This window comes from Carcharhinus amblyrhynchos, chromosome 23, assembly GCF_965287045.1.
Source record: "Carcharhinus amblyrhynchos chromosome 23, sCarAmb.v2.hapA, whole genome shotgun sequence".
In the NCBI taxonomy this organism is placed as follows: domain Eukaryota; kingdom Metazoa; phylum Chordata; class Chondrichthyes; order Carcharhiniformes; family Carcharhinidae; genus Carcharhinus; species Carcharhinus amblyrhynchos.
In genome coordinates, this window is record NC_137346.1 from 4,317,073 (window position 1) to 4,332,696 (window position 15,624).

A 15,624-nucleotide genomic window follows, 5' to 3' on the forward strand; every position below is an offset into this window, starting at 1 on the left:
TGTAGGACTTTACGAACAGCAATTAGATTACTGTTTTTGGCAGTGTTGGACAAAGGATGAACTCGTGCTCCTCTTCAAAATGTATCATGAGTTCAAGTCCTGTCTGAATATTTCAACTGAAGGATAGCACCTCCAACAGCGCAACATTCCTTCATTATTATACTGGAATGTTAGATTAAATTATGTATTTGAGAACATTCGAATGGGATTCAGTATGCAGCCACCTGATTCAGAAACAAGAATATTAACAAATGAGCCAAGCTGAAAGAGACTGATGTTTTAATCAGGAAGTTCCTGCTTTCTCTATGGTTGTGCCGCCACAGCACCGCCCCCCCCCCACCCCCCCACCACTTTGCTACTTGTTGCTTTATTTTCAAAAGCCTCCTTAAAAAGATGGATTAAGAAGGGTTTGTTCAAAGAGATGTTCGTAGTGCCTTACAGCACAGAAACAGGCCCCTTTGGCCCACCAATGTTGCCTGGCTGCCACTGTAATGGTTCATGATTGCAACAATTCTAAATGCAATTGAGGGCTATAAAATTAAACAACAACAGTTCACAAGGGGAATTGGGAACGCAACAAAGGCCAGATTCTGAAGAGAAGCTTATAGAGAAATGGAAGGAGTGAGACCATGTCGGGAATTAAATGCAAGGTTTGAGAACATTAAATTTGAGGTTTTGGAAGATTGGGAACAAATGCAGGTTAGTAGGAAGAGGGACAGTGGGGTGATGAGGGGTTGGTATAAATTTGGTAAAAGCACTAAAGCTTGGAAGTTTATTGACAATGTAGGTTTGCCAAGAGAGCATTAGAATAGTCGAATTTGACAGTGCAGAGGCATTGGTGAGGCTTTCAGCAGCAGATGGGCTGCTAGAGAGTTAGAGTAAGGGGTCTTCGTAAAGGAAAAGTCAAATGAGTGGATGTCATTGTTGCAGGATTAAAGATGAGATAGAGATTGGGAGGGATGAGCCATGAATGGCTTTGAACAAAAGGTGACCTGGATGGGTAAAGGGAGGAGGAGGCGAGGAGAAATAACAGCAGGCTTTGCATTGGAGCTTCTGCTGAGATGCACAGTTTTCTCTGCAAAATTGTTGGGTGCTAACACTGATGAAAATATAAAACATTTATTATCTGAGAAGACTGTGAATGTTCCTTCAGAAATTTTACTCTGTTATTGTCTTTTTTTTGCAGATGAGTGGTGAGGCCCAGGAGCTATACTCAGTCCGTAATGGTCCCATCCGGACAGCCCGAGTCCTGCCTGAACCACAGACAGGTAAATATTGAATACTGCTTCCAGTTCAATCAAACAGAGTTTCATTGAAAGGAGCCTAAAATGTCTCATTTCCAAATCCTTGTCAATTTTTAAAATTAGAATAAATTTCTTTGCAGGATATACCTGTTATTTATTGGACACAGCATATCACAGCAGACGCATTGATAGATCTCTTTTGGTGTATTGGTATAATTGATATGTAACAGTGATTATTTTTTGAAAATTATCTATTTGCAGACCAAACTTTTAAACTTGTCATGAAAATCAATCAGTGCTGTCACTCTAGAGAAAGTGCAGGGGAGTAGATTTAGCTGGATAGCTCTCTTAAAGAGGTGTGCTAGGATACCAAATCAGAAACCCCAAGATAGAGGATAAGGCCAGACAATTTTCAACAATTTTCTATTTTGGCATTAATGTGAGGATATGATATTTCACTTCGGGTACAATTCTACTGACAAACCGGGAAGCTTTTATCAAAACAAATCTTATTTAACAACACAGTTTAACTATAACAAATAAATTAGCTTAACTTTTGTCATATTTAAGCATTGCTCAATTGTTAAGATAAAATCCTTAACTGTTAACCTATCACTATTATTTTCAATCAAGCAAAATTTCCTGTATAGACTTAAACTCCTCTTTAAAATTACTCCTCTTTAAAATTAGTTAGCAAAACACAGACGTATTTTCTTGTGACTCAGGTTAACAGGAGCTTTCAGAAAATCTTTGGAGAAACAGAAATAGAGAGACATTGTGTCCTTCTGGCAGCCCAGGTAGCAACTGCTTGTATTCTAAAATTAAAAATGGAACAGTTTCTTTTCTGCAAGCTTAACTCCCCCCCAGTAATCACATGACATTGTCCCTGTCAATCAACTTAATCAAAACCTCCCATAACTCTGCATACCTATCCAAAGAGAACCCAAATAAGCAAAAGGTCCATTAACTCTACGAAGTAACACATTCCTAGCTAAAATCAGTTCTTGTTCTGTTCTCAGTATTTGTGTTGCTTGGCTTTCCAGCCAAATTGACTCCTGTAATAAAACACTGCCTCTTAAAGCAGCTCCACCTTACACATAAAATATATCAAAACAGTATCATCACAGGTGGGAGGGGCACAGTGGAATGAATGGTCACATCCTGTACTGTATGATTCTATTAACTCATTTCTGTCAGCAATCTATAAAAGAATCACACTTAACACAGTTTGCGTTATATAAAATACTTCATGAGAGAGAGGGGGATGAGAGGTCTGGTGAGAAGGCAGATTTCGGAACAGATTTATTGAAGAGAAAGGAGTTTGTAGGATTGAGTGGCCTTTCCTTGTCCCCAAAAATCCTGTGCAAAATTGGCACGTGATTTAGCCAGGACAACTTTCCAGTGGTTTCAGGCAGAAACACGACAGCATTGGTGGAGGTCAAGAAGCAAGTTATCTCATCTAATGTCTTGGACCTTCAATGGAAGGCCAAATATAAAAATTTTTAAAAAGCATTGAAAAATTTGTTTATTAAATAATGAACGTCATTTAAATTCCTTTTCCCACGCAGATGAAAAACAGAAAAGAGGAAAGTAATACTTTCCTGCTAACTGTTTGCAGCTTTGGCTAATTATGTCCATTTGAAACTGGAATCTTTTGGCCAATGTAAACCTAGATACTACCTGTTTAATTTCTAATTCAATTTAATTTTTAATGATGGAAACTTGGTCCTAAGTGAAGCCTCTCTGACTTGCTGTACACTCCACAGTCTATCCTGCTCAAATTGGTATGGTAGAGATATGGTCCTTATTGCCAAGTCTCACTCAGGTCTGTTCCCCCCATTCCTCTGATACTGTTTCCTCTTTTGAGCATTTCACCTTTGTCTATCTCTCCCATCATTCTTTTAAAGTGCTTATTCTCAACCTCTCACCCAAGCCTGTGTAAAGATTTTCACTGAGATATTCAAGAATGTTCTGGTATTCTTTACCAAATCTGCATGGACTACAACAGAGGAACTGAGGAACAAGGATAAGCTATTCAGCTTCTTGATCCCTTTCTGCCATTCATATGATCGTAAATGATCTGTATCGTAATTCCATTGAACCACCTTTGTTTTGCAATTCTTTTGCCTAAATTTTTAAAAATCAATTCTAGGGGCAGCACAGTGGTTAGCACTGCTGTCTCACATTGCCAAGGACCCATGTTCATTTTTGGCCTTGGGTGACTGAGTGAAGTCTGCACAAAGAACAAAGAAAAAAGTGAAAATGACAGCACAGGAACTGGCCCTTCAGCCCTCCAAACTGCACTGACCACTGCACGTTCTCCTCGTATCTGCATGGTTTTCCTCCGGGTGTTCTGGTTTCCTCCCACAGTCCAAAGATGTGCAGGTTAACTGGCCTTGCTAAATTGCCCCTTAGTGTTCCAAGATATGTAGGTTAGGGGGATAAGCAGGGTAAATATGTGGGGTTATGAGGATAGGGCCTGGGTAAGTTGCTCTGTTAGAGAGTCGGTGTGGACATCATGGGCCAAATGGCCCCCTCCTGCACTGTAGGATTTTATTGAAATATTCAATTGACCCCCAGCTTTTTGAGGGAGAGAGTTATAGATTTCCGTTGTCTTTTACGTGAAGAAGTGCTTCCTGACAGCATCCGGAAAAACTCAATTCCACTTCTAAGGCTGTGTCTCCTTGATTCAGACTCTTCAACCATCAAGCAATATCAGGCCCTGTTCTCTTCTGCCAAAATGGCTCACTACCACAGGAGCATCCTGGAATGCTTCTTTATTCTATTACAAAAAAATCTCCTTCAACTTGTTTCTTCTGTCCCCTCAGGCCTCAGTACATGGAAAATGGACTTCTTTATCATTAAGATGGCGACCATCCATTCAATTCTATTATTGCAATGTGCTGTTTTCCTCACCAAGCTTTCCCTAAGGTTTCATCCTGTCCTAATCCTGAATTTTCATGTTTCTCAAGTCTTGTTCCTGTCTCTTTTTATGTCTTCACCAAAATCTTTCTGTCAATTCGCCACACATCCTGTTGTCTTGACCTTATTGTTCTGAAACCACAAACAAACTAACTTACCATCCAGGCAACTGTGAGACGAAATAATAACCTGTTTCCTCACCTTCAGTACTGGTCTGGTTTCTTTCAGATCCAAATTCAAAAAATTACTCCCTCCCTCAAAAAACCCTGCTCTTTACCCTCTGTCCTTGCAAATGAATGTCCCATGTAAGCAACAATAACAAAAAAAAACTTGAATTTCAATAGTAGCTTTAACGTAGTAAAATATTCCAAGGGACTTTGCAGGTGTGGATCAAACAAAATTTGACCCTGAGTGACATTTGTTTTAAAGGAGGAGAGAGAGGTAGTGAGGTGAAGAAACTTTAGTGGGATGGGGAAATTCCAGATGTTAGGTCCATGATAAAGGAAAGCATGGCCACAGGTAATGGATCAATTAAAATTGGAGATGGCCAAGAGGTCAGAGCTGGAGGAGCACAGAGACCTCGGAGGCTTATAGGACTTGAATAGGTTACAGAAATGAGGAAGGGTGAGGCCATGGAAGGCAAGGATGTTAAAATTTTAAATTCCCTCCACTCTCCGAAGTCTGTGAACATGCTGTTGCCTCTAAAATTTGTGTCCATCTTTGCCACAACTCCATGTTTGAATCTCACCACAGTACTGAAAGCTTCATGATCAAAGTATTAAACAATGTTCCTGAGACCATGATATGCTGTCTCTTCCCTGCCTTCTCAATGTCTCTGATGCCTTTGGCATCATTGACCAGACCATCCAACAACTCTCCTCTGTTGTCCAGCTAAATGGGTCTGTCAGTCTCCCGCAATGGCCTCTCTTTTGACTTCCTGAAGTATCATCCAACGATCTGTCCATGGCTGCCTCTTACTGCTCATCCATGTGCTGGACCATCATTCAAAGACAAGGCGTCGGATCCCACATGTTCGGTGACCATGTCCATCTCCTGCTTCAGTACCGCCTGCATTTCTCAACCTAACCACTGGCTCTGCCAGACATCAGTCCCAGATGAACTGCAATTTCCTCCAATTGAACAGTGGGAAGACTGAGACCATTGTTTCGTTCCCTGTCAGAAACTCTGATCCTTTGCCTGTAATTTCAGCGGCAGTTCAGTGGCACAGTGGTTAGCACTGTTGCCTCAGCCAGGGACCCGGGTTCAATTGTTGGCTTGGGCCATTGGACAGAAGCTGCATGTTCCCCCCTGTCTACATGGGTTTCCTCTGGGGGCTCCTGTTTCCTCCCACAGTCTGAAAGATGTGCTGGTTAGGTGTATCGACCATGCTAAATTCTCCCTCAGTGTACCCAAACAAGTACCAGAGTGTGGTGACTCGGGGATTTTCACAATGAGTTCATTGCAGTATTAATGTAAGCCTACTTGTGACACTAATACATAAACTTTAAACTTTAATTTCATCCATCTGCCTGGCCAATATGTGCGGATGAACCAGACTGTGTTCAGCCTGTGTTTTATTTGACCCTGAGTGTGCAGCCAACTCCACATCCCCCTTGTCAGAAAGACAACCCCAGCCTTGGTTTATGTGGATTTTCTCCCAACTAACTTCCCATTAGTCATCTTCCATGAATGTGGGCTCAGCCAGAACTCTAACATTCACATCCTGCTTAATCTCATTCATCAGTCATCCCTGTGCTTCCAGTCCATCAGTGCCTCATATAAAGATTTTCATCCATGTGTTCAAAACCTCACCTCTCCCTATCTCTGTACCTTCTGTAGCTCTTAGGGAGATGGTGGCGTAGTGCTATTATCACTGAACTAATAATCCGGGTTTGCATTCAATCAATAATATTTGGATTTAAAAGTCTAACAGTGACAATGAAATCATTGTTATTTGTTACAAAAACCCATGTCCTTAAGTGAAGGAAATCTGGTATCCTTACCTGGCCTGGCCTACATTTGACTCCAGATTCAAGCAATGTGGCAAACTAGCAAGCCACGCAGTTGTATCAAACTGCTAGAAAGTCAATAGGAAATTAAGCCGGACAAACCATCTGGTATTGACCTAGGCACCTGAAACAGCAATGGCAAACTCAGCCCTATCAACCTCACAAAGTCCTCCTTCATAACATCTGGGGGATTGTGCCAGAATTGGGAGTGCTGTCTCAGACTAGTGAGGCAACAGCCTGATAAAGTCACATTCACAGAATGATACTTTACAGATAATGTCCAGGCACCGCTATCACCATTCCTGGGTGTGTCCTGTCCCACCGGTTGGACAAACCCAGCAGAAGTGGTGGCACAATAGTGTACAGTCTGGAGTGAGTTGCCTTTGGAGTCCTCAATATCGACTCTGGACCCCTCAATATCGACTCCGGACCCCATGGAGTGTCATGGCATCAGATCAAACGCAGACAAAGAATCTCCTACTGGTTTCCATATATTGCTGCCCGCCCCCCTCCATGTTGAACATCAGTTGGAGGAAGCATTGAGGGAGGCAAGGAGACAGAATGTATTCTGTTTTTTTTATCATCCTGGTTTCTCTTTTTATAAATGGTGGCATATTTTCCCCAAGCCTTAAATATGAAAAGATTCCAATTCTCTGATAATAACTTGAGCAGCAAACCAGAGATAAGATATAAATGAAAGATTTGGTTTACACAAACACATACACACATGCACACACACACAAACACATATACACACACACACACACACTCTTATGTGAGAGGCGTTATGCTATGTCACCCCTTTTTCACTCACACAATAAATGGTGGATAAAGATAAAGGACAAGGGTCAGAGCACGTCCACAATAAACATACAAGTATGTATGGGTAGCACAGTGGTTAGCACTGCTGCTTCAAAGCTCCAGGGCCCTGGGTTCAAATACCGGCTTGGGCCACTGTCTGTGTGGAGTTTGCACATTCTCCTTGTGTCTACGTGGGTTTCCTCCAGATGCTCTGGTTTCCTCCCACAGTCCAAATATGTGTGGGTTAGGTTGATTGGTCATACTACAAATTGCCCCTTAGAGTCCTGAGATGCATAGGTTTGAGGGATTAGCGGGTAAATATGTAGGGATATGGGGATAGGATCTGGGTAGGATTGCGGTCAATGCAGACTCAATGGGCCGAATGGCCTCTTCTGCATTATAGGGTTTCTATGATTCTGTGGTATGGGTTTTACATATGTTCAGAATCCAGAGTCAGAAATCAATTGGAATGTTCATTCCAAGGGTTGGCTGATTGTAAAATGCTCCGACTCCAAATGCGAGACTTGTACGACAGGAGAAGACTCTTAAAATTAGTTGATCAGGATGCACAGGTTCCACTGTTCCAGCAGTTGGCAGGTTGGATGAAGATCTGAGATCTTTCTGTTGCCACTGGCTTTAGGGTGGGCAGCACTGGCTGTATAGGAACTGCTGTAGTTCAGTTCCAAACAGCTCACAGTGTAGCTTGAGGGAGGTCACATGACATACCTCCTCGCTGTTGAACACAGGGGTGGAGATTTTCTGGATGTTCACACCCTGCCCCTGTTGCAAGCAAGGACAGAGAATTTGGCACTCAGCCAAATCTCCATTCTCTGCATTCGGACCAGAAAATCTTGCCAGTGAGAGCGGCCGGAAGTTTCCTTCTAGGATGTATACTCACAAGGCTGGAATCTAGGGGACGCGATGGCCTAGTAATATTATCGCTCAGCTATTAATCTGAAAACTCATCTAATATTCTGGTGGCCCAGGTTTGAATCTCACCACGGCATATGGTGGAATTTGAATTCAATAAAATAAAATCTGGAATTAAGAATCTACTGATGACCATGAAACCATTGTTGATTGTTGTAAAAACCAATTTAGTTCACTAATGTCCTTTAGGGAAGGAAATCTGCTGTCCTTACCTACATGTGACTCCAGAGCCACAGCAATGTTGTTGACTCTCAACTGCCCGTAGGCAACTATGAATGGGCAATAAACGCTGGCCAGTCAGTGATGCCCATGTCCCACGAATAAATAAAAGGTACTAAATTGGAGTTGAGATTCCTTTTGTGTTTGGAGACACGGGCGTCGGGCTAATTTAAATGATGGTCCCTTTGTCGAAATTGTTGTGTTAGGACTGCTAATGCTTTGGCCATTAGCACCTTTGCAGGAGATAACGATTCAGTGTTAGCTTGTCCGCATGGCCATTGTTACTTTGAAACTGCTGCAAGGCATCAGTTGATTAGCAGAGCCATTTGTTAGCTCAGCAATTTTCCATCTTTAACAGCACAGAAAAGGAATTACTTTATAAAATAGCCCAGCTGATTTTTGTTTTAATCTTTCATGACTTGACCATAACACCTGTCAGCTGCAGATACATCTGTCCATGACTGTATCAATAGAAATGACCACCACACAGTCCTTGTACAGACAAAATCCCATCTTCACATTGAGGATACTCTCTATTGTGCTGTGTGGCAACTCAAAATTGTAGTAAGAAATCTCACAACACCAACAGGTTTACTTGGTAGCAAAAGCCACTAGCTTTCGGAGTGCTGCTCCTTTGTCAGGTAAGTGGGAGTTTTGTATACTTCTTACTGTGTTTACTCCAGTCCAACGCTGGCATTTCCACATCATAACTCAAAATTGGGCAACCATGAGGTGTTTAAGTTTAAGTCTTAAGTTTATTTATTAATGCCACAAGCAGACTTACATTAACATTGCAATGAAGTTACTGTGAAAATCCCCTAGTTGCCACACTCCAGCGTCTGTTCAGATATACTGAGGAAGAATTTAGCATGGACAATCCACCTAACCAGCATGTCTTTTAGACTATGGAAGGAAACCGGAGCACCCGGAGGAAACCCACGCAGACACGGGGAGAACACACAGACAGTGACCCAAGCTGGGAATCAACCCGAGTCCCTGGTGCTGTGAGGCAGCAGTGCTAACCACTGTGCCAACGCGCCACCCTGGTGTTGTGGGCCATCAGCAGCAGCAGCAGAATTGTACTCAGAGAATTTGTAACCTCACAGTCCGGCATATTCCTAGTTTATCACTACCATTAAACCATGGGATTAATCCTGATTCAATGAAGAGTGCAAGAGGGCATATCAACAGCAGCATCAGATATAGCTAAAAATGAGGCTTCAACCTGGTGACATTATGACACATGAGTCTGCCAAACAGCATAAGTAGCAAGTGATGAACAAAGCTAAGTGATTCCACGATGAACAGATGATAGCAAAGCTCTGCAGTTCTGCCACATCCAGTTGTGAATGGTTGTGGATAATTAAACATTAAATATAAAAAAGGATAGTAAGAGTTTTTATAAATATATAAAGAGGAGGAGGCTGGCTAGGGTGAATGTTGGACCCTTAGAGAATGAGAGGGGGGTTTTAGTGGTGGGGGATGAGGAAATGGCTGAGGCCTTGAATAAGTTTTTGCTTTGGTCTTCACGGAGGAGGATGCAAATAGTTTGCCAGGTATTAATGACGGAAAGATGGTAGGAGTTGAGGGCCTGAATGAGATCATTGTCACTAAGGAGGTAGTGCTCGACAGACTAGTGGGACTGATGGTGGACAAGCCCCCAGGACTGGATGGAATGCATCCCAGGGTTCTGAAGGAAATGGCGGAGGTGATAGTGGATGCCTTAGTGATTATTTTCCAAACCTCGCTGGATTCTGGGGAAGTGCCGGAAGATTGGAAAATGGCTGATGTTAAGCCGCTGTTTAAAAAGGGTAGCAGGCAAAAGGCAGGGAATTATAGGCCGGTTAGTTTAACGTCTGTTGTAGGAAAAATGCTTGAATCCGTCATCAAGGAGGAAATAGCGAGGCATCTTGAGAAGAATTGTTTGATAGAGCGGACGCAGCACGGATTCGTTAAGGGGAAGTTGTGTCTGATGAATTTATTGGAATTCTATGAGGATGTGTCTAGTGCGGTGGACGGAGGGGAACCGGTGGATGTGGTGTTTCTCGATTTTCAAAAGGCGTTTGATAAGGTGCTGCACAAAAGATTGTTACAGAAGGTTAGGGGGCATGGAGTTGGGGGTAAGGTGTTAGCGTGGATAGAGGATTGGCTGTCAAATAGGAGGCAGAGAGTAGGTGTCAATGGGTGCTATTCGGATTGGCGGTTGGTGACTAGTGGAGTTCCCCAGGGATCAGTGCTGGGGCCTCAGCTATTTACCATTTATATAGATGATCTGGAGGAGGGAGCTGAGTGTGAGGTGTCGAAATTTGCTGATGACGCAAAGATAAGTGGAAAAGCAAATTGCGTGGAGGGTGTAGAAAGTCTGCAGAGGGATCTAGATAGGCTGAGCGAGTGGGCGAGGACCTGGCAGATGGAATACAATGTTGGCAAGTGTGAGGTTATCCACTTTGGCAGGAATAATAGTAGGAAGGACTACTACTTAAAGGGCAAAAAGCTGCAGCATGCTACAGTGCAGAGGGACCTGGGGGTCCTTGTGCATGAGTCACAAAAACCCAGCCTACAGGTGCAGCACGTGTCAGGAAGGCAAATGGGATGCTGGCCTACATAAGAAATAGGAGCAGGAGTAGGCCATCTAGCCCCTCGAGCCTGCCCCGCCATTCAATAAGATCATGGCTGATCTGTCGTGTCTCAGTTCCACATTCCCGCCCTCTCCCCATAACCCTTACTCCGCTTGCCTATCAAAAACCTATCAACCCGCGTCTTAAATTTATTTAGCGAGGCAGCCTCCACCACTTCAACGGGCAGAGAATTCCAGAGATTCACCACCCTTTGAGTGAAGAAGTTCCTCCTCAACTCTGTTCTAAACCGCCCCCCCTTTATCTTGAGGCTGTGCCCTCTAGTCCTACTGTCCTTTCTGAGCGGGAAGAGCCTCTCCACCTCTATCCTATCCATCCCATTTATCATCTTATACGTCTCAATGAGACCTTCCCTCATTCTTCTAAACTCTAACGAGTACAAGCCTAGTTTATTCAGCCCCTCCTCATAGTTCAACCCCCTCAACTCTGGTATCAGCCTAGTGAACCTCCTCTGCACTCCCTCCAAGGCCAAAATATCCTTGCGTAAGTGCGGCGACCAAAACTGCACACAGTCCTCCAGCTGCGGCCTCACCAGTGCCCTGTACAGTTGCAGCAAGACCTCCCTACTTCTATATTCAATCCCCCTCGCTATGAAGGCCAGCATCCCATTCATAGCGAGGGGGATTGAATATAAAAGTAGGGAGGTCTTGCTGCAACTGTACAGGGCACTGGTGAGGCCGCAGCTGAAGTACTGTGTGCAGTTTTGGTCGCTGCACTTGCGCAAGGATATTTTGGCCTTGGAGGGAGTGCAGAGGAGGTTCACTAGGCTGATACCAGAGTTGAGGGGGTTGAGCTATGAAGAGAGGCTGAATAGATTGGGCTTGTACTCTTTGGAGTTTAGAAGGATGAGGGGGATCTTATTGAGACGTATAAGATGATGAAGGGGATGGATAGGGTAGAGGTGGAGAGGTTCTTCCCGCTCAGAAAGAACAGCAGGACTAGAGGCCACAGCCTCAAGATAAGGGGGGAGCAGTTTAGAACGGAGTTGAGGAGGAACTTCTTCACTCAAAGGGTGGTGAATCTCTGGAATTCTCTGCCCATTGAAGTGGTGGAGGCTACCTTGCTAAATATATTTAAGACGCGGGTAGATAGGTTTTTGGTAGGCAAGGGAATTAAGGGTTATGGGGAGAAAGCGGGAAAGTGGAACTGAGCCACTTCAGATCAGCCATGATCTTATTGAATGGCGGGACAGGCTCGAGGGGCTAGATGGCCTACTCCTGCTCCTATTTCTTATGTTCTAAACAACTCAGTGGAGGAAGAGACTCCATAAATGCCATGATCCTCAATGATGGAGGAGCCCAGCACATCAGTGCAAAAGATAAGGCATTTGCGACAATCTTCATTCAGAAATGCTGAGTGGATGATCCACCTCAGGCCCCCTCCTGATGTCTCCAGCATCACAAATTCCAGCCAATTTGTTTCACTCCACTTGATATCAACAAACACCTAAAAAGCACTGGATTCTACAAAGACTATGGGCCCTGACAATATTCCAGCAATAGCACAGATGACTCCAGAACTTGCCACATCCCTAGCCAAGCTGTTCCAGTACAGCTACAACACTGGCATCTACCAGGCAATCTGGAGAATTGCCCAGGTATGTGTTGTAGGCAAAAAGGAGGACAAATCTAACCTGACCAAATGCCACCCTATTAATCTACTGTAGATCATCAGTAAAGTGATGGAAGGGGTCATCAACAGTGCTATCAGGCAGCACTTGCTGAGTAATAACCTGCTCACTTTCGCTTAGTTTGTGTTCTGCCAGGGTCACTCAGCTTCTGAATGCGTTACATGAACAAACAAGCTTGAGATCAAGGCAGCATTTCACCAAGTGTGGCATTAAGGAGCCCTTGTGAAACTGGAGTCAGTGGGAGTCAGGCGGAAGACTTTCCATTGGCCATCTTCATTAGAGTCATCACTGGCACAAAGGAAGTTGGTTATGGCTGTTTGAGCTCAATCATCTCAGTTTCAGGACATCTCTGCAGGAGTTTCTCAGGATAGTGTTCTAGACCCAACCAACTTCAGCTGGTTCATCAATATTAACTTTTCATTGGTCATGACCCTATGAAGTGCCTTGGGACATTTATTCTGTAAATGAAGTAGAGCAGCAAAATAATGGAAGAACAAACTATCCACAGAATTGGTCAGTCCGATACCTCTTAGTTTAGTGTTTTGCAGTTTCTTTGTTAGTATCATAGAATCCTTGCATTGCAGAAGGAGGCCATTTGGCCAATTGTGTCTGCATCGACTCTCCAACAGGGCATCTTACTCCAGACCATCATCACACACACATGCACGTACATACAAACACACAACCTATCCCAGTAAACACATGCATTTATCATGGCTAATTCACCTAACTTATACATCTTGGGACAGTAAAGGGTAATTTATCATGGCCAATCCATCCAATCTGAAACCTTTGAACTGTAGGAGGAAACTGGAATGCCCGGAGGAAACCCACACAGCTACGAGGAGAATGTGCAAACTCCACAGACAGTCACCCAAGGGCGGAATTGAACCTTGGCCCTTGGCACTGTTGAGGCAGCAGTGTCAATGTATTGATACATAGGCAGCCTGTATCACATGGCCCCAGAAGCCATTCTTCCTGTGAGAGTTGTCAGGCTATTCATTCATTCCAGGAGATCATCACAGCTATGTCTTGTTCTTTCCTCATGCTGCAGCCTCACATGTTGGAATGCCATCAGAAGTCATTGTAGAGAGTCTATTCTGTTCCAGAGTTCAGAGTTGCTGAAATTAGTTGTAAAGCCTTTGCTGGCATGGTTCATTAAGTGGGCATGGAGCAGGAAGCAAATATTAGAGCTTGTCGTCTGCATTGTTCTGCCCTTATTAACTGACCTCTGTTGTTATCATTCTGGCCAAAGAACCACTCGTACGAACTTTGGGTCTTGCTGCAGTTAATTGCTCAGGTGCAGTCAGGTCACTGCCATTAACAGAAGGAGCATCTTACATGCAATGTATGTGTTCCATGACCAGTATTGAGCAGTATTGTAACCCAGAGAGGTAACAATACTGTTCCTCGAGTTCTGAACTGGATTACTTATGTGCCCTCACATGCCAGTTCAATCTTTTTGAAGGCAGGCGAAGAAATCACTTGGTCTGCCGAGGTCAGATACGAATTATTCAGCTGCTTTATTTCACAGCGTGCATATAGAGCATCAGTTATGATCAGACTCTCTTAATTGGAACAGCACAACTTGTCTTTGTGTAATAATACAAAATAATTGATGTGGTATTCCTGCATCTCAGTAGGCCATCTTGCTTGACTTAAACAAAATAACTTCTAGCTGCTCTCCTGCATTCTCTTTCTGAGCCTGGCGATAGCTGTCCTTGCAGCTTTTAGTTTAAAAAACCTCTCTGTCTCTGTTCTGTTATTATGTATTTCCATGTGTTCACAATCCAAAATGATGATGAGCACCAAATAGTCCCACTAATGCTTGGGACCTAGAACCTCCAAACGCAGAGGGTGTAAGGTGTTTATCAATTACTGTGATAGGTTAACAAATTATTGTCGATTTTTGGAACACAATTTCAAAGTCTAACTTATAAGCATGTTAACCATCTTTGTTTCAGTCCTTTCTAGTTAATAAATGTGCAAATACTTTTGCAATAAAACTTGATGTTTAAATGTAAGACTTTATTTCTTAATCCCTTCTCTGGAAAAATGGTCAACAGAACCCTGAAATGTGACACCTTGCATTTAAAAAGATGTTTCTGCAGCTTGACCCTGCTTCTTTTGCCAATTACCTTAAATTTGATGATAAAAACTGAAAATGCTGGAATATTCAGTGGGTCTGACAGCATGCCTGGAGAGAGAAACGAGGTTAACATTTCAGACTGGCGACTTTAAATTGTGTCCTTCTGATTACCAACCCAAATAGCTGGACTGCAACAGTTCAAGAAGGCAGCTCACCACCATCTTCTCAAGGGCAACTAGGAATGGGCAATTAATACTTGGCCAGTCAGTGACACCCACATCCTGTGAATCAGTTTCTAAAGAAAGCATTGGCAACACTTTCTCCTTATTTACCCAATCAATTCCTTCCAACATTTTGAATACCTTCATCATTACTTCTCTTAACCTTCCATACTCTAAGGAGAAAAACATTCTGTTATCAGTCCTGAATGTATGCAGCCATATGGGGAGATGATGACATTGTGGTAATTTCACTGGAGTAATAATCCAGAGGCTCAACTAATGGTGGAGGACATGGATTCAAATCCCACCTGGCAGCTAGTAGAATTTGGGCAGCACGGTAGCACAGTGGTCAGCCCTGCTGCTTCATAGCTCCAGTGACCTGGGTTCCTGGCTTGAGTCACTGTTTGTGTGGAGTTTGCACATTCTCCTTGTGTCTGCATGGGTTTTCTCCAGATGTTCCAGTTTCCTCCCATAGTCGAAAGATATGCAGGTTAGGTTGATTGGCCATGCTAAAAAATTGTCCCTTAGAGTCCTGAGATGCATAGGTTAGAGGGATTAGCGGATAAAATATGTAGGGAAATGGGGGTAGGGCCTGGGTGGGATTGTGGTCGGTGCAGACTCGATGGGCCAGATGGCCTCTTTCTGCAATGTAGGGTTTCTATGATTCTATTAATTTAAATTCAGTTACTAAATCTGGAATATAAAGCTAGTTTTAATAATGGTGATCATGATAATTATTTTTGTAAAAACCCATCTGGTTCACTGATGTCATTTTGGGAAGGAAATTTGTCATCTTTACCCACTTGTGACTCCAGACCCATAGCAATGTGGTTGATTCTTATCTGATCTCTACAATGGCTTAGCAAGTTCAATAAAAGAAAGAAGAGGAAAATAAATCTGGAATCAACAAGGGAAAACCGCAA

The 15,624-nt window shown here is 43.3% G+C and overlaps 1 protein-coding gene across 4 annotated transcripts in view; it reads left to right on the forward strand.

Moving 5' to 3' along the window:
- bcas3 (BCAS3 microtubule associated cell migration factor) overlaps positions 1-15,624 on the forward strand; it is an 891,691-nt gene that overhangs the window by 74,437 nt on the left and 801,630 nt on the right. For all 4 annotated transcript variants that reach the window (XM_080210581.1, XM_080210584.1, XM_080210583.1 and 1 more), the window contains exon 6: positions 1,187-1,268. In XM_080210581.1, the coding sequence (XP_080066707.1) occupies positions 1,187-1,268 (82 nt within the window). The remainder of the gene's footprint in view (positions 1-1,186; positions 1,269-15,624) is intronic.